Below are 19,051 nucleotides of genomic sequence, written 5' to 3'. Positions count from 1 at the left end.
ATTATAAATATTGCAGACATTATATCTTTCTTCTCAGCAATGTCCCTTAAAAATGCAAGTGACTTATTGGCTTTTATTATGCTCGAAATAAGCCCTATACATCAGTATTAGAACTTTTATTGATAAGCCATTGTATTTTTATTTCTGACTTATATTTTGCCTAAAGTAAAAAAAAAAAAAAGTTAAATAGCAATTTAAATGGAAACCAATACAAATGGATTTAAAAAGTAAAGTTGCATTAGCATCCCAGGATTATCATTATAATTGAGAATAGAATTTCTTACTGACCTTTGCTTTTTAATATTTATTTTCAAAAAGTTTTAACTGGTCTTTCTTACATAGAACATACTGAGCTTTCTAATAGTTAAGATAAAAATTTATCCTCTTGTATTAGGAAAAATCCCATGGACTATTTAATGATAAGGAAAATAAGTGCATTTGAAGGCAATCTCTCTTAATTCAGAGCTCATTTCCTTGGTGATCCCTTTGGATGAGGAGTGCCTGATATTGGCATCCTGACACCATTGATAGAACTAAGTCAAGCAAGTTTGTGCCACCCAGAGGAAATCTCCAATTGTATTGGGAAGCTCTGGCAACTGTATCCCTGCAATTTTAGTTCCTAAAATGTTAATGTTTGCCATAAAAAATATTGTCAAGTTGAGATTAGGCAAAGTTCAAGGGATTTCTAGATTGTTGGCCATATAATACAGTTTTGTAATACTTCTCAAATGCAGATGATCATGGAATCTTTTTGTTAGGGTACAGTTCTTCTGGTAAAACAAATATTCTTTAGAATATAGCTTAAGAAATACTGCTCTAGAGATAATAATTTAGATCATTAATTTATTTTAAAAACTTAAAGTATTTGTTACTATATCTTAGGTTTTAGGGTTATAGAGAAAAAAGATACAGCCCTTGCCCTCAAGAAGCTCTTGGTTTCAGTGGGAAACAATGAAATAATTACAATGTACTGTGCTAAATGCTGAGATAGAAGCAAGGGTTTTGGGGGCTGGTAAATAAAGTGAGTTTTAGAGGTGACTGAAGTTAGCCTGGGGAGGCAGAGGAGAGGTGTTTGCAAGGCAGTGTGTGGGAAATCACAGAGGAGTGAAAAGGAAAGGACTGCTTTGCGTTTACTTTCTTTATTGCATGTTTAAGTTCATAGCATCTTATAGAAGATTTTTAGTTCAGTTGAGATATACATAATTTTGTGAAATATAAGTTGTTTTTGCTTTCTTACAGGAAGGAAACACTCCACTTTTGTTTGCTATAAATTCTAGGAGACAGCAAATGGTGGAATTTTTATTGAAGAACCAGGCAAATATACATGCCGTTGACAATTACAGAAGGTGCAATCGTTTTGGGGTTTTTTGCTTGTTTTTTTGTTTGTTTGTTTATTTCCTAAAAACCTGAGTGTTCTAGAGTGGTAACAGTCACGCAAGTCAGAAATGTTAATAAGTTTAGCTTATAATTATTGGCGTATAGTAAATAATTAGTTAGGTAGAAAAGCAGTTATTTGGACTGAGCAACATAAAAAAAGACAATGTAGTAGGATTCATCTTCTCTTGTAGACTGTTATTTGTAATCTGATGTTTTTAGTTCTGTAATCTTATATTAGCTAAAGGGGTTTTGTATTTTATTAATTTTATAAAGTGTAACTTTAACTTTCAGTTTACAACTACTACCATTATTGTTGTTGTTGTTGTTGTTGTTGTTGCTGTTGTTTTCAGCCTGCAGATAGCTCTTACATGTTTGATCCCTAGCTGACTTTGAATTACAATATATCAGACTAGAAAAGCAATGGGGAAATCTTCATCTAAATCTTTCCCTACTTTAGATAAGTGACCTCAGCACAGTTTCTTGGCCATCAAAGGACTATAAATTAGTAACTTGTATTATATCATACCTCAATGGGACAAGAAGCTTCCTTGTTGTCCCTGCCTTTTAGCCTTGGTGGTAATTTACCAAGATGAACACTTGAGCACCCAAGATGCTTATACACATAAGCTAGTACATGTAAATGGTTATTATGTCTATCCTGACAGGCAAGATATGAAATTGGTAAAGTGTATCCAATTTGCTAATTAAATATCTTTATTAAAGTTCTTGAGTGCTGTTATTTCTTTATATTAGAACAGCCCTCATGCTTGCTGTGCAGCATAACTCGTCAAGTATCGTCAGCCTCCTCCTTCAACAAAATGTAAATATCTTTTCTCAAGACATGTTTGGCCAAACTGCCGAGGATTATGCTGTTTGTTGTGATTTGAGGAGGTACGTGCTTATATGAAAAGACTGGTTAACACTAAATTAAGGCTTAAAATAATTACAAATATTGCATCTTATACATTAGGTGACAGTTCATAGTTTGGTTGAGGTAGTTTGGAATGGCCACTAGTTAGTCCACTTTTTAGCCAGAAATCAAACAGAAAGCTAGACTAGTTAGAAGTAGCAATGAGTGCACGATTCTTTCAGGACTTTTAAAGACCTTTATTCCTAGGGATCTCAGTGTTGTTTATTTTATTCCGAGTATACTCCTTATATGTGAGATATAAATAATGTCACGTCTTTTCCTTTTTTAATTTTTTTATTTTATTTTTATTTATTTATTTATTTTTTTTGGAACAAGGTCTGACTATGTTGCCGATCTTCCCGAGCTCAAGTGATTCTTCTGCCTCGGCCTCACAAACTGCTAGCCACCATGCCTGGACTGACTTTTCTAATTAGTTATTGGGTCTTGAAATGTCCAGTTTAGCAGAGAATCTTGTATTATCCCCTGGGGCTATCTCCTATGCCTTCCTGCTTTGAATTTTTCAGAAAGCTAAGGGGTTCCCTAAGTCCAAGGAAGACAATCTTGCTTTACAAGTCAGAAGAAGAGGGGGAAAGGCTGTTCTAGTCATTCTGTTGTTTCCATTGATTCACTTGCTGTATTGCTGCCATTGTAACTGGTCCTGCAATCTGGTAATGATTGACTTTTGCCACCAGTATGCCCTTACCGATTCAGATCCCTCTCTCTTCATGGTGACTCATACACAGTGTCCACAGCTACAGTGCTTTTTTAGTTCATGTACATAGATAGGCTCAGCCATTGTTCCCAGCACCCTGCTCTGGCAGTGAGGCCTCCTGGCTTTACCCACACACATAGTGAATAAACTGAACTTCCCCCAACACTAAAAACCTTATCTGTAGCCCACCTCTTAGCTAGGCTACAGTGGGTTTTGTTTTTTGTTTTTTGTTTTTTGTTTTGAGACAGAGTCTTGCTCAGTCACCCAGGCTGGAGAGCAGAGTTGTGATCTCGGCTCACTGCAAGCTCCCCATCCTGGGTTCACGCCATTCTCCTGCCTCAGCCTCCTGAGTAACTGGGACTACAGGCACCTGCCACCAAGCCTGGCTAATTTTTTTTGTATTTTTAGTAGAGATGGTGTTTCACCATGCTAGCCAGGATGGTCTCGATCTCCTGACCTCATAATCCACCCGCCTTGGCCTCCCAAAGTGCTGGGATTACAGGCATGAGCCACCGTGCCCGGCCCACAGCTACAGTGTTTTTTAGTTCATGTACATAGGCTCAGCCATTGTTCTCGGCACCCTGCTCTGACAGCAAGTCCTCCTGGCTTTACCCACACACACAGTGAGTAAATTGACATTCTAACTAATACTAAAAACCTTACTTGTAGCCCACCTCCTGACTAGGCTTAGCCTATACCTTCATGGCATGTTATCCTTTGAGACCAATGTCCATCTTTTCTCTAGCAAATATTAGTTGGATTGTACTCAACAGTTAGGGATGTTCAAATAATGTTGCAGGAAGAGAGCCGAGGTCCCTTTGCCTTTTGTTGTCACATCTGTACCTTGAGGCTTTTTTCTGTCCTGTGTAGCAGCTATTGTTAGAAAGTAAAAGGCTCCACATTATCCTTCAATAGAATCGGGGGCACCAACTTGCAGTTGGCCCCACAAATAATGTGTTTCCATAATAATGAAAATCTCTCAGGCTACTCGCCTCTCTACCTCAAGTTTTTAAAATATTTTAAAATTCTACCTCACAGGAAGTCATTCAATAGAATTCTCTGTATCTAAAGTAGGTAATTTGGATTTAACAGAGCTAAGCCTCATCCATGACTCTTGAATATCCATATATAAAACAGGGCTTTATACTTGCTTCAGCAGCACATATTCTAAAATTGGATCAATACAGAACAGATAAGCATGCCTGCTGCCTAAGGATGGCACACAAATTCAGAAAGCATTCCACATGTTGCACAGTCCCCAGAAGGTCATTTGACTATTTGTTAACTAGCTTCAAGGAAACAATATGAGTCAAACCAAAACAGGAGACACCTGATATGGAAATTGTTATTATGAACATTATAGAAGTATTCATGTAAGGTGATCTGTGAAATGAGAACACAGCTGAGTGGCATATGGGATGTTACATGCAAATATGTTGTTAGTACATGACTTGAAAATGAGGAAACATCAACTTGCATCTCTTTCATGGAACTGAAAAACAATACAAGCAAGGCTTTGTCTTGTATGTCAGTCGGAGAGGACCCAGAAGATGCAGCCTCTAACACAGACCTGCTGACTCTGAGTTTGAGGAGGGAGGGAAGGAATGTTAGTTGTCCCAGCCAGGTTTTGACATCTATTAGTTTTCTGCCCTTGGTGTGATTGATGAGCTCAGTAATAGGGGACAATTAGGTTATATGTTTTAATGAGATAATAATATATTTATATATAAATTTAGTTACAAGTTATGAACTAGCTAAAATGCTGTGAACTACAAGCCACAATGAATAGAACCAATAAGCAAAATTAGCACTTAATAACATTTTCTGAAAACTATGACATTTAAATATTAGAACCTATGAAAAAACACCCATCAGGTTTTATTTGAGATTCCAAAATTGTTCCAGCAATGCAGCTCAAGAATAAAATTTTCCATTGCTTTATTTCTCTGAACATTTAAACATGTTATCTCATTACATCCTCCTAACAACCTAGTGAAGTCAAGTATTAAAATCTTTGTTTTTTAGAAGAAACCATGGAGCCTAAGAGAAGCAACTGGTCTGAAAACGAAATACCTATTGGTTACAGAGCGAGGACTTACTCTGAGTGCAGGGCAGTTTCCAGGCTGTTAAGCTAACTAAAATTAATTTACTGAGCTATGCTTTTCTCAGTTTATGTGTACTTTCTGTTTTTCTTCTTTAATTAGAAGCTTAACAAGTTTATAGAGCTTAAAATGTTAAAGTGTATTGGACATTAGAGTTCTGATATTAGCTCTGATATTGTCTGAAATGCTTTAAGAATTTAATATGTTTGGTAATTATTTTTCATATCACTATTAAAATACTAATTTTGTTACATTTATTATGCATAGCATTCAACAACAAATTTTGGAACATAAAAATAAGATGCTTAAAAATCATCTTCGAAATGACAATCAAGGTAAGACTTCTGATAGTAAATTTCTCATGTCTCTTGGTGATCTTACTGATTTTCAGAAAGCAAAATTACAGGCCAGGCATGGTGGCTCACACCTGCAATCCCAGCAGTTTGGGGAGTCAAGGCGGGTGGATCACCTGAGGTCAGGATTTTGAGACCAGCCTGGCTAACATTGTGAAACCCCATCTCTACTAAAAATACAAAAATTAGCTGGGCGTGGTGGCGGGCACCTGTAATCTGAGCTACTTGGGAGGCTGAGGCAGGAGAATCACTTGAACCCGGGAAATTGAGGTTGCAGTGAGCTGAGATTGCACCACTGCACTCCAGCCTGGATGAAAGAGCAAGGCTGTATCTCCAAAGAAAACAAAAAAAAAAACATTACATATTTTTAATCATAAAAGAGCAGTTTAAAATATATACATTTATATATATAATAATTTTTTAAATTTAATTTCTTTAGTTTAGAATTGAGTTATTTAAAAAGTTAGTTCTAGCTAATTCTCAATCTCAAACAGTATTGTCTGAAAAAAATTCATTTACTTACCTATGATCCCTAAAATTCTACATTATATTTTTGTATTAATATAAGTAAGAAATTAGATTTTTAAGTTAATATGTTGCGATTTCCTCTATAATTACATTGTTACAAATTGGACTTGTTATGCAAATGGATCTTCTATTTAATTTTTATAGTAAATGGTTTATATATAGTAAATAAATGTTAATTACAGTTGATTCTTGAATGTTGTGGGGGTTAGGGACTCTGATCCATGTTCAGCTGAAAATCTGAGTATAACTTGGACTCCTTCCAAACTTAATTACTAGTAGACTACTGTTGACTGGAAACTTTACTGATAACATAAACAGTTGATGAACACATAATTGGTATGTGTTGCATTGTTATATACTATGCTTTTAGAATAAAGTAAGCAAGAGAAATGAAGCTGTTATAAAGAAAATCATAGAAAAGAAAAATATACTTACTATTCATAAACATAAGTGAATCCTCCCAAAGGTCTTCATCTTCATCATCTTCAGGTTAATTAGGCTGAGGAGGAAGAAAATGGTTGGTTTTGCTGTCTCTTGGTTGCAGAGGCTGAAGAAAAATCTGCATATAAGTGGACCCCTGCAGTTCAAACTCTTGTTGTTCAGGGTCAACTGCGTTACACAGGAATCTGTGTCACTAAGAAAGTAACTGTCTTTAGAACTGGGAATTCAACAATCCCTTTCTGATACCATAAACAAATGGCAATAAGAACCATAAAACTGAGCCATTGTGCACCCATACAAATAGGAGGTTATTTCTGAAGATACCTACTGAATGCAGAAGACAGAAAAGTAATCCCTTCCCGAGAAGCAGAAGTTATGTTACATATTCTTATACAAACAAGGTCTACTTTTAATTTATTCACCATAAGTTGGAACCTCATGAGATATATTCACTTCTTAGAACAAGCTGTGTTTTTTTATATGCTGGATAATTATAATAATAGTAATTTTGTTGGGACAAGATAATCTGTTACCAGGCTGGGCGTGGTGGCTCATGCATGTAATCCCAGCACATGGGAGGCCAAGGAAGGCAGATCACTTGAGGTCAGGAGTTTGAGACCAGCCTGGCCAACATGGTGAAACCCTATCTCTACTAAAAGTACAAAAATTAGCCAGGCATGGGGGTGGGCACCTGTTATCCCAACTACTCAGAAGGCTGAGGCAGGAGAATTGCTTGAACCCAGGAGGTGGAGATTGCAGTGAGCCGAGAATGTGCCACTGCACTCCAGCCTGGGTGACAGAGCAAGATTCTATCTCAAAAAAAAGAAAAGATTAGATACTCTGTTAACCATTAGGCAAGGGATGATCATAATAAATATTCCAATAGCCAAACTCTAGGCTTAAAAAATTATAATAAAATTATAAAAATGGTTCACAATAACACAAATATAACACCTAATGCATTGTACAATCTGAACTGTATAAAGACACTGTTAATTTCATACATGTTTATCAAACCACTTCTATAAGTTAGGTTTGGCAAATTGCAGGAGACAAAGATGGAATTGACATAGTTTTTGTCTTTAAGGTGCTCATAATAGAATATAGATAACTAGTTAATTTTTGTGTTTTTTCAACAGAATTTTTAAAATATTTTAATTCATTCATATACTTATCCACTTAAAAAATAACTATCATTTATCTTTTATAGACTAAGCATTTTTCCAATGTTACAAAATACATTTAAAAAATACAGTTAGGAGATTGTTATTACCACTGTTATTTATTTACCACCTTAAATAGTGCTTACTGTGTGTCCAATGTCACCTGGGAGCTTATAGTTATTATTTATTACATATGTATCATGTTCAGTATGTTCCAGGCACATTTACATTTGTGGTAATGAATGCAAGCTTCTAAAATGTGGGTAGGATTTAGGGTAAGCATGCAGAGTGGGTGGAACTTTGCCAGGTAAGGAGGCAGAGGGATGATGCTTGGCAGAAGGAGTATCTAACAAGCTTGCATGTTTGACAGAAGCAGCAGCCACGAGGAATGAAAGTTTTAAAACACAAGGAGCAAGTTCAAAAGATAGGACACTTGAGTGAACTTTGTAGAGTTTATGAGCAGCTCAAATTTACTAGTGCAAAAAAATATATATGGAGTGCTTGTTAATGAGGTGAAAATAGCTTACAGTTATTATTTATTACGTATTTATCGTGTTTAGTATGTGTCAGTGAAGGCAGGCTTAGGAGAGACTTTGTTGTTGGTTTACCTGTGTCTAGAAACAAGTCCAGTAAAAGACTTTTAATAGTATAGAACTGAGTAGATCTTATCCTGTAGGCCAGGGGAAACTTCTGAGGTAGAATGCTTTTGGCTGCAGATACTAGAGGACATAACAGTGGCCAAACCATAAGAACCAGGCTTGTTTTGGTTGTCCGGTGATATTATTGGATCCCACTTGTTCCTCTTTCAGCTATGCTGTTGACAGTGTCTTGTTCATGTCTCCTTTCATGGTTGGCTACTTAGCAACAGCTCCAAACATCATGTTCTCACAAGACAGTATCTAAAGGCTGGAAGGGCTGCTTTTCTTCACATGTGTCTTTTAAATTGAGAAAAAACTCAGAAGCTTGCAGGGGACTTTTTGTAATTTTTTTTTTTTCGGGAATGTAGTCTCGCTCTGTCACCAGTCTGGAGTCCAGTGGCACGATCTCGGCTCACTGCAGCCTCTGCCTCCCGGGTTCAAGCAATTCTCCTGCCTCAACCTCCCCAGGAGCTGGGACAACAGGCATGTGCGACCATGCCCAGGTAAGTTTTGTATTTTTAGTAGAGACTGGGTTTCACCATGTTGGCCAGGATGGTCTCGGTCTCTTGATCTCGTGTTCTGCCCGCCTCGGCCTCCCAAAGTGCTGGGGTTACAGGCATGAGCCACCGTGCTCAGCCCTTTTTGTAATACTTTATTGGCTGGGTCACACCACATGTTCATTCCTAAACCAGGCACTGGGAAAGCAAATGTGGTTATGTGATTAGCTTTGAATAATCGCTTACCTTTTGAAGCTGGGGAGGGGTATTGGGATAAGAAATATCCAAATTTGTGATTCTCCAGCAAGAAACAACAAGGAACTGCTCTTGGTTAGGGAGCCAGCAGTGTTTGCTCTAGAAATTCATTGGAAAATTGTGAGCAGGGGAGGCGTTAGATTCGATTTGAGAATTAGGGCATTCTGTTCAGGGTGTAAATCAGGGATTGGGAAGCTTTTTCTGTAAAGGGCCAAATAGGAAATATTTTAGGCCATGGGGTCTCTCTCTCTCTCTCTTTCTCTCCCTCTCTCTCTCTCTGTCTTTTTCAAGAACGATTTAAGCAGCTGAAGGCCATGTGATCTCTGTCGTAGCTACTCAACCCTGCCATTGTAGTGTGAAAGCAGTCATAGGCAGCATGTCAGTGAATAGGCATGACTGTACTCTCATAAAACTTTACTGAGAAAAAACTTATGGTAGGCAGGATTTGGCCTGTGGTCTGCAGTGTGCTGACCCATTTTGTAGAGGGTAGATGGAGGATAGTTGTCACCTGGGAGCATATAGTTATTATTTACTGGAAATTTATTATGTTCATTAGATGCCATGCAGTTTTAAATTTGTGGTGATGACTGCAAGCTTCTAAAAAAATGGGTAGGATTTAGGGGAAGCATGCAGAGTGAGTGAAACTTTGCCAGGTAAGGAGGCAGAGGGATGATGTTTTCTAGAAGGAATAGCTAACAAGCTTGCATGTTTGGCAGAAACAGCAGCTGTGAAGCCTGCAAATTTGAAAAAAGGAAAAGAAGTTGCAAAAGGTAAGACACTTGAGTGTCTCTGCTCTTAACCATGTGAAGAGACGGGGAGACAAGGGAAGCTTCAGCCGTAGTTAATGCTGTAGTTTCCTTGTCACAAATCCATGGAGTCCATGAGTCTATTACAAGGTTTTCACCCATCCATTATAAAATAAAACGGTGGAGCTCCAGTTTATTCATTTGAAAATATTGGTGTTGCCAGGGATGGTGGCTCCTGCCTGTGATCTTGGCAGTGTTGGAGGCTGAGATAGAAGCATCCCTTGAGGCTAGGAGGTCCAGCAGCCTGGGCAACATTGCCAGACCCCGTGTCTATTTTTTAAAAATCTGTAGCTGGGTGTGGTGTTCTGCCCCTGTGATCTCAGCTACTTGGGAAGCTGAAGCAGGACAATTACTTGAGCCGAGGAGTTTGAGCCTGCAGTTAGCTATGATAACAACATTATACTATAGCCTGAGGGGCAGAGTGAGACCCCATCTCTGATAAAAAATCAAGTAAAATAAGATACAATAAAATAAAATGTTGGTCTTTTTCTTGGAATTATGCTTTTCTAATTTGTTTTGCTTTTTAAAAAAATTTAAGAAACAACAGTAATAGTTGGTTTATATAAGGCTTTTCAGAAACTGGCTTCTGCCCAAATCTCCATCTGCAGCCCTTTCTCTGTCTGCCTCTTTTTCTGGCATTACTGAGCTGCTGGTGATGCCCCCGTCACCGTCCCTCTCATGTAGACAAATACATACAGTCTGGGAGGCTTCTCTCCCTCTCTTGCCACTGCCTGGCATGTACTATCTTTCCTGCCCTCTGCCTCTTTTAATCTGGTGAACCTCACTGTCTAAGTCTCAGTCCAGGCATGTTTTCTCCAAAAGCCATTCCTGACAGCTTTTATTCTCATTCTTTAAACCCCAGTGCCTACCACTTAGCAGGAACTCAATAAATATTTAGTAAAATAAAGACTGTTTATACAAAGATGACTGCTACAGTCTGGCAACAAAGGGGATAGACATGCAAAGACATGATGTGCAGTTCAGATGGTGAAGTGACACTAGAAAAATGGACAAAGTACTAAGGGAGCCCCAAGGAAGGAGAGCCTGTGTATGTGGAGAAAGCCAGATTCAAGGAGGACTTCACATAGCATTTTGAGCCTTTTTTCTTTTTCTGTTTTTGGAAACAAGTTCTTAATCTGTCACCCAGGGTGGACTGCAATGGCATGATCGAGACTCACTGCAAACTGAAGCTCCTGGGCTTAAGGGATCCTCTTGCCTCAAATTCTTGAATAGCTGGTACTACAGGCACACACCACCATGTCTGGCAAATTTTCTATAGAGTCAGGATTTCACTATGGTCTCCAGGCTGGTCTTAAACTCCTTGCTTTAAGCAGTTATCCCACCTGGGCCTTCCAAAGTGCTGGGATAACAGGTGTGAGCTACTGTGCCCAGCCTACATTCTGAGTCTGAAAACACAACAATAAATTTGTCAGAATAGTAGAAGGAAATATTTCAGATGTAAAAAACAGGGTGTACACTATAAAGGTATAACGGTAACAAAAATTTTGCAAATTATTAGTAAATAACAACTCGCTTAGCATGCTGTTAAACAGATACTATTATGAAGTAGAGAATAGTAAAGTGTAACTTAATATGTTTTCACTGTATTTTTAAATTTTGTTTTGTTTCCAGCACTTTTATTTACTTATGTTAAGGTGGAATAATTTGTGGCTGACACTGAGACTTTTGCGTGGCTTGAACCTGCTGATATCTAGTGTCTCCCCAAGTGGGTTGTTAAAGTTTCAGATAATTAGAAGTGTTTCTTAAAAATGTAAATATTCCAGTAAACATAAAGCTTCATTTAAACTCTCAATATAGAAAGCAAAGTATATGTTATTTTGTATCAATTTTTTAAGTTAACTGTTCTAAGTCATTCATTTTCACTAAACATATGGATTTGTCAGCAGAACACAACTTAAAAGTCATTTCAGAGGAAAAGCAAGAAAGACTTGAAAGAAGTGAAAATAAACAGCCACAGGTATATAACAATTTAAATTTCTGGTTTAATATTGGTTTGTCTGCTTGTTTTTCTTTAATACCATGGCATAGTCCAAATGAAGTGACCTTTTAGACTATCCTTTTAGAATCCAACAGAGCATAATTTCATATTGAATTTTAAAACATTTTAGCCAGTTATAAAATTTGAAATATTCTTACCATCTGTAGTAACTCATAGCTATCTGTACCTTTGGAATTGAGGCCAGAAATTTCCAGAACTCTCTTTGCTCTTTCATTTTTATAACCTTCTTCATGATAAAGAAGGTAACATCAGAAATGGAGCTGTATTACTTACTAAGCAAGAGAAATTATGAATAATTGGACAGTGACAGCCCCTGAGTTCACCTCATGTTAAAGGAGTGGTTCCCAGTGGTTCGAACTTTGCAGTTTTATGTTGCTGGTCACCAGTGCTGAGGTTAAAGACTTCATCTGTTTTTTGGTTTCTGGTTGCCTTTGGTGTCTATGTTCAGGGAGAGGATGGGGTCATAAAATTAACCCAACTGCCTATTGAGAGAATGATGCCTTCCAGAAAGGGACTTTGGTGTCAGGGTACAAACAATAACTTTCTTGTTTTAACATACATAGAAAACGCTTTAAAAATTTTTTAACCCATTGTCACCAGTGGAGCTTAGAATGTATTAGACCTGGATATAAGCAGATAACCTTCTAGATAACACTATCATATTACGGTATAGCATTGGAGTAGAATCTAAAAATTTTCTTCTCTTTCTGATTGGTGTTCATTTTGACTTCTAATATTTTAGCAATTGCCTACTCTTTAGTTAATCCTCAGAAATATGAATTCACTGTAGGGGTTCACTATTTAGGGTATGCTGAGGTAAAAATCATTCCAAGACAGAAAGCCTTTAGAATACTGTGTATCATCTGTGAACCCATTTCTGGCAGATTTAATTCATAATGAATTAAGTTTACTCCAAACAAACAGAAAGAGTTAGGCTTCCTTGGTCACTTTTTTCTCCTATATTAAGCCAAGGCAAATTATTTTTATTTCTTAGTTATAATCCAGTAATTTAGAGGTAGTAAAACATAGATTATGTTTCACAGTTCAATTTTAATTATTTTCTATTTTTTCTTTGTTCATACTTAATTTAGAATAAAGTTAATTTTAAAACATGCACCCTGTCAGAAAAGACATCTGAGAAACAAAAGAAGCAAATTAATTTTCCACTTTTGCACTTGCAAAAAAATGTCTCAAGCACCAGAACCGAGTAAGAATTGTAATAAAGAGGATATATCTGTATATTCAGGACTTCTTTTAAAATTCATTACAATGCTAGATGTGGTGGCTCACACCTGTAATCCCAGCACTTTGGGAGGCTGAAGCGGGCAGATCACCTGAGGTCGGGAGTTCGAGACTAGCCTGACCAACATGGAGAAACCCCGTCTCTACTAAAAATACAAAATTAGCCAGGTGTGGTGGCGCATGCCTGTAATCCCAGCTACTCGATAGACTGAGGCAGGAGAATCTCTTGAACCTGGGCGGCAGAGGCTGTGGTGAGCTAAGATCATGCCATTGCACTCCAGCCTGGGCAACAAGAGTGAAAGTCCATCTCAAAAAAAAAAAAAAAAAAAATCATTACAAAAAAGTTCAACTGAAGATTGGTGAAAGTTTTGAAAAATCCAAAATTACTGTTTGTCCTGAGGAAGAGCTCTTACATTGTAAACCTAAAGAGGGACAAACTTAAAGGGAGTGCCCCGTAATCTCATGAATCATATCCCTGATGGTGAGGAAGCAGATGCACCTGGAGTGTCTAACTCTGTAGTATTCCAGGCATTGCCTGAACGGAACAAGCCCATCTCACTCAGGTCTTTTCGTTGCATTTATACTCTGGGTCCCTCAAACACACTTGCCAGTCGTCTTCTAAGCTTTATTCAAATGAAAATAAATCAGACTGTAAAAATTGTAACAAACCAGACATGTAGCCTGTTTCTCACAGAGATGAAGAAGAAAGAGAATTGTTGTAATGATACAGAAGTTGAAAAATTAAGGAACCCAGTAGTTATGATTGAAATGAAAGAAGACCAAGAGTTTGATATGCAAATGACAAGAAAATATAACCCAAAATACCACAGATTGGAAATTAGACATTAGGCATTGGCCTCAGTCTAGAAATCCAAAAAGTCTTTTTGATTTGTGGTTTGCTCACTCCAAAGAATTGAAGCATGTGATGCAGATAGAAAGCCACAGTATTTCTGCTGTTACAGACACTTACAAAAACCGAAAACCAATACAGCGCTTGTTCCACAAGCCATATGGAACTTAGAAGCTCTTCTAAAGCTTAGAAGATGACTGGCAAGTGTGTTTCAGGGACCCACATGTGACAGTCCCACTGCTAATATCTATAAAAGCATGAAACCCGAATTAGAAAATCTGAGTTATTCTCCACCACATAGTGACAGAACATCAAAAGCATATCTAGAAGAAGACTTACAGCAAGATATGCAAAGGCTTAAGAATGAGGTGGGCTTGTTACAAGTAGAGGTCCTGGCTTTGAAGAAAAAAGTTCAACTATAAAAAGAAAGAGGTTCCCTTGCTGCTTCTCTTATTATAAGTTATCTGATTCATTCTGGTTTTCTACTCAAGAAAATCTCATGTGTATGGTTACAGTGGGGTTATCTAAATGTGTAATTACGTGTCAAAGTAGATTAGTCCTGCTATCTAAATGACAGTTCTGGAAAACATTCTCATAATCTTTGATCATTCATCAACCTAAGTCTCACTATGAGTCTTCCAAGTGGCATATGGGCTGGGAAAATTATTTAGCGATATACCATGTGATCTGAACCAGATAAGCATAAGGAAAATTGCTAAAGAAATAATGTCTAGATTCTTTTTTCTATATTCATTTAAAGATGAATTACATTTATTTAAATGATAAAATGGTAATACAATAGGAGGGAAGCAGTGACTGAGAAGAGACATGAAAATGTAGCTGACCTTGAGATTTGCAGCAAATATTACCAGCCAAAGAAGTCTGTTTAATGTGCTTTTATGCATGCAGGTTTATCTGTTTGACTCAAACTGTTTAAACTTATAATTCCATCATGGCCACTTTAAATATTTTTGGAAACAAATACATACACTTCCACATATTTAGAAAAATCACCACTCTCCAATGTTTCTGTTGAGTCAGAGACTTTTACGTGATGTTGTTTAATAAAATATGGTAGATAAAAATAAAATAGAATAAAATAAAATATGGTAGGTTTTGACATGTATGATTTTATCATATAAGTAGCATAACTTCTCAGCCAAAAATTTAGCATTTGGCTCTAGAGTAGAAAGCTGAGTTCTGTATATTGTGTTCTAAAGATAGACAAAAATCTAGAGATTTTCTTCTTTCAAAGTAAAAGCAGATGAGGCCTCCCACCACCCTCTGAGCCATTAAATTGATTTGCCAAAGTCACACTTTTAATTTATTTGATGAATTTGATGTATTTATATGATAATTTATGTAATTCAGCAATATATAATTGTATCTTCCCTTTTGGTGCCATGAAATGCTAGGTAATGCCACCTTAGGAGCTTTGGGTGAGTTACTTACTATTTCTTGGTTTTACTTCCCTTATCAAGTAGGTAATGGGGCTAGAGTGGACAACTATACTGCATATCTTCCAGCTATAAACTTTTGTGGTAATTGAATGTAAATTTGAGGAACATCTCATTTTCCAGGATTCTGCACTAGCAACTCAGCAGTTTCACTCGGCTCCTTGTGTTGTGACAAACTTTGGTTCCTCATTTCAGTGAGCACCTTCACTTTTTTGGTATCCCAGGATCCAAATGAAAAAATAAGGAGAACAAGCAGTGGGGAAAAGAATAGCTTAGTGCAGAAAAGGGAAAGCTTCTTTTCTGTTTCTGAGGCCCCACATGTCACATCCTCTCAATCTGGCTATTTCATGGAGAATCCAGGTGACAAAGACAGAAGACACATTTTATGCCTGTGTCTTTTTGTTTCTCTGTTTTTATGTTGATATATTTACACCACAGAAGTAACTGTGATCTGATGGAGAACTAGAAGTAGAATCAGAAGCCCTGAGGAAAATCCTGCAGCTTGCTTATATTTTTAACCTCTCTTTTTTAAGGATTGTGATAACTGAATAAGTTCATCAATGTATGTGTGTAGAAGTGCTTAGTACAATGTCTAGATTTATGATTTAGTAAATGTAATTCTTACAACTGACTAAAAAATGTTTAGTCAAATCACAATACAATATGATCAGGGAAACAGAACTTTCAAAACTTTGAGAGATTTTATCTGTCCAAATAGATGTAGAGGTAAAGCTCTTACTATGGGGTGGTGTCTGGGTTAGATATCAGAGTATAAATACAATTTTCTTTTTCCAAGATTTTAATTCAGTCAAATTTTTTAGCATTTAACTTTATGCTTTGAGTTTGTTGTAATTCAGAGAAAGGCTTTTCCAATTCTGATATTCTTAAAAATTCTCGAGAGAGAGAGAGAGAGAGAGTGTGTGTGCGCGCGTGTGTGTGTGTTTACTTTTATGGATCCATTGACTTCAAATAAACTTTTGAACTTTTTGAAATGTATGTTCTCTAAGGTTCAAGGTTTTGCTTCAACTTTTTCTCCAGTTGGATATCCACTTACAGCAACTTTTAATTGCATGAATGTACAGGTTGTTCTCTCACTTCAGAAATAACCCTGATATGTTATTTTATTGAATACTAGTTAAAAGTTTGTTTTGTTTTATTTAGGATTCTCAAAGTTATCAAAAAAGCTATCTAAAGCAAGCACAGCATCAAATAAAGGAAATGAAGCAGATGCATCCAAGTGAGGAAGCTAAAGAGAGTCATTCCATTGGAAAGCAGAACTCTTTAGAGGAGAGAATACGTCAACAAGAACTTGAAAATCTCTTGCTTGAACAACAACTAAAGGATGCTTATAAGGAAGGCAATAATGAAGAGACAGTCATTAATATCCAAGAAGACTGTCTTGATAATGGAAAGGAAGATCTTCTTCTAGAAGAAAAAAATAAGGAATTAATGAATGAATATAATTATTTGAAAGAAAAACTGTTTCAGTATGAGAAAGAAGCAGCAGAAGAAGTAAGTATGAAAAAAACTATGTTTAACCTTCTGGAAAGAAAATTTAAACATTTCATTCTGGCTATATGTTTAACCTAGTTAAATATAAAAATAAATAGATGAAAATGTGTTTACTATACTGTATAATTCCATTTGTATTAATCATCCAGGAAATACATGTATAGGAACAGAAAGAAGATTAATGTTTGTGTAGGCCTGGGGCTGGAAATGGGTGGTGACTGCTAATGGGCATGAGGGATTGTCCTGCAGTGATGAAAATGTTCTAAAGTTGTATTGTAGAGATGGTTGCACGACACAGTAAAGTTACTAAAAATCTTTGAACTGCTTGTTAAAATAGATAAATTCTATAAATCATATTTCAACAAAACTGTTTTAATAAAAAACCAAAAAAATGTGTTTACTGTATCAGCTTGGAAACATACTTACATACTTTGTTTCCAAAAAATAAAAAATAGAGCTGAGAGATGCTTAACTTTGAGTAAAGACATCATGTCACCTATGAAATTTTAGTAGATACAGAGCAATGTTGATAAGGTATATAGTCTTATACTGCAGAAATAATAAATTTAATGTCTTTTTGTTGCCACATTTTAAGACCATAATGAAGCAGGTAAATGGAAATGCTTGTACCTGAAATATGTATTTTGAAATTAAGATTCAATTAAGTGAGCTGCTTTGACATTTAATTCTAGATTTCCCAGATGAACTGAAGTGTGTTGCTGTGTCTTGTGATGCTTTTCCTTCAGTGGCTCTCTCTTTTATGTATTTTAGTTGTTATAACTTTGTTTTGATTCGTACCAATGTGACTTAAGTCTGAAAATAGGTCAGTCTCACATTATGCATTTTTCTGACCACTTAGAATTTTAAAGACATCTACTTGCTATAAAATCACAATTTGGAATAAACGTGGTAAATTTTAGCCAAAAAAATTTTGATGTAATGTTCCCACTGGTAGGTATTTATAATTTACTGTCAATATTTTTATGAATAATTAGCTCATAATTTTAAGTCATTTTAAGTCTCAATGACTATCATTTGGACATAACTCTTTCCAGTACAAAGATACTTGTAACTGTCTGTGATTTATGAGTTTGACATTGAATCCCCATTTTCAGACTAATGAGGGGTGGCAGAGTTAACGGAGAGTGGGATGGAAGTGAGTACGGGACACAGATGTAGGGAGGGAGTTAGAGGCCATGTTACCTAGCGCCTTGAAGGCCGTTGGAAATTTAATTTTATTCTGAGATAGGAATCTGTTGGAAGGATTTCAACAGGCAACTGAATATGTGAGGAACTCAGGTTGAGTTGAGGGTCTAAGGTGAATGAATAGCGGGCTGAATCCATCTGTCATGTAAGAGAATGATTTGGCAGGAAGATAACACCTTCTGTGCCCCTCACTGAATTCAGTAATAAAGAAGAATGTGTACATATGAGGAAAAGAAAGTGAATCTGTGTGTGTGGTAATAATTTTCAAAGTGTGTATGCTAGAGTTAAATATTAACATAATTTAATAATAAGACACTTTATAAAATTAGTAACAAAAATATTTTATTAGGTGATTGTGAGACAACTTCAAGAAGAACTGGCCAATCACCTTAAAAAATTTCCTATGTCAGATTCTCCACTGGAAGGTACATCACGTTGTCACATTAATTTGGATGAGACACGGGCTTCAAAGAAGAAATTATTTCAAGTAGGAAGTCAAGTATGTGTGGAATTTAACATGTAGACCATTAATCTGTAGCTGGTTGGATAATATAAAGTCTTTTAGGATACTAATTTCAGTGGACCACCTGGTTGTATATTTTCATTATAATTATCACCATTTTATTATCTTTATAGCGTACTTATTTCTTCAACTCTGGCTCTTGTTCTACCATTTTGAAAAATAGTTGCATATGTTTTCTCTTACAATATTTACTCTTGGGAAAGTTGAGAATGATACAATATTCCTCACAGAAAATTGACTTTTTTTCCTGTTAAACAGTATTTTTAGATAATTTCCTTATTGCCTTGGTGAGGCAAGCCAGATTAAGTCAGAGGAGAATGTTTAAAGGAATGTTCCAGAAAGTTGTCTCATTTCTTCACTTTTGTGAATGGACACAGAAGCTGTGCCTATTCATTTCATGGATTCTAGGTTAACTTGTACAGAAAGGTCATCATACTGTTCTTTGAAATGCACACGTTT

General features: G+C 36.4%; 1 protein-coding gene and 1 non-coding gene across 3 annotated transcripts in view; both read left to right on the top strand.

The window, feature by feature from the left end:
• Positions 1-19,051, top strand: part of LOC105498991 (ankyrin repeat domain-containing protein 18B-like) — a 71,779-nt gene that overhangs the window by 23,370 nt on the left and 29,358 nt on the right. For both annotated transcript variants that reach the window (XM_071077486.1, XM_071077485.1), the window contains exons 4-11: positions 1,240-1,346; positions 2,131-2,268; positions 5,369-5,436; positions 8,593-8,727; positions 9,693-9,746; positions 11,690-11,760; positions 16,513-16,863; positions 18,419-18,568. In XM_071077486.1, the coding sequence (XP_070933587.1) occupies positions 1,240-1,346; positions 2,131-2,268; positions 5,369-5,436; positions 8,593-8,727; positions 9,693-9,746; positions 11,690-11,760; positions 16,513-16,863; positions 18,419-18,568 (1,074 nt within the window). The remainder of the gene's footprint in view (positions 1-1,239; positions 1,347-2,130; positions 2,269-5,368; positions 5,437-8,592; positions 8,728-9,692; positions 9,747-11,689; positions 11,761-16,512; positions 16,864-18,418; positions 18,569-19,051) is intronic.
• Positions 4,147-4,249, top strand: LOC112423016 (U6 spliceosomal RNA). Its single transcript, XR_003013464.1, has one exon. It is a non-coding gene; the product is annotated as a U6 spliceosomal RNA (small nuclear RNA).

Source organism: Macaca nemestrina, chromosome 14, assembly GCF_043159975.1.
Source record: "Macaca nemestrina isolate mMacNem1 chromosome 14, mMacNem.hap1, whole genome shotgun sequence".
NCBI lineage: Eukaryota > Metazoa > Chordata > Mammalia > Primates > Cercopithecidae > Macaca > Macaca nemestrina.
This window is presented reverse-complemented; position numbering and strand designations above follow the sequence as displayed.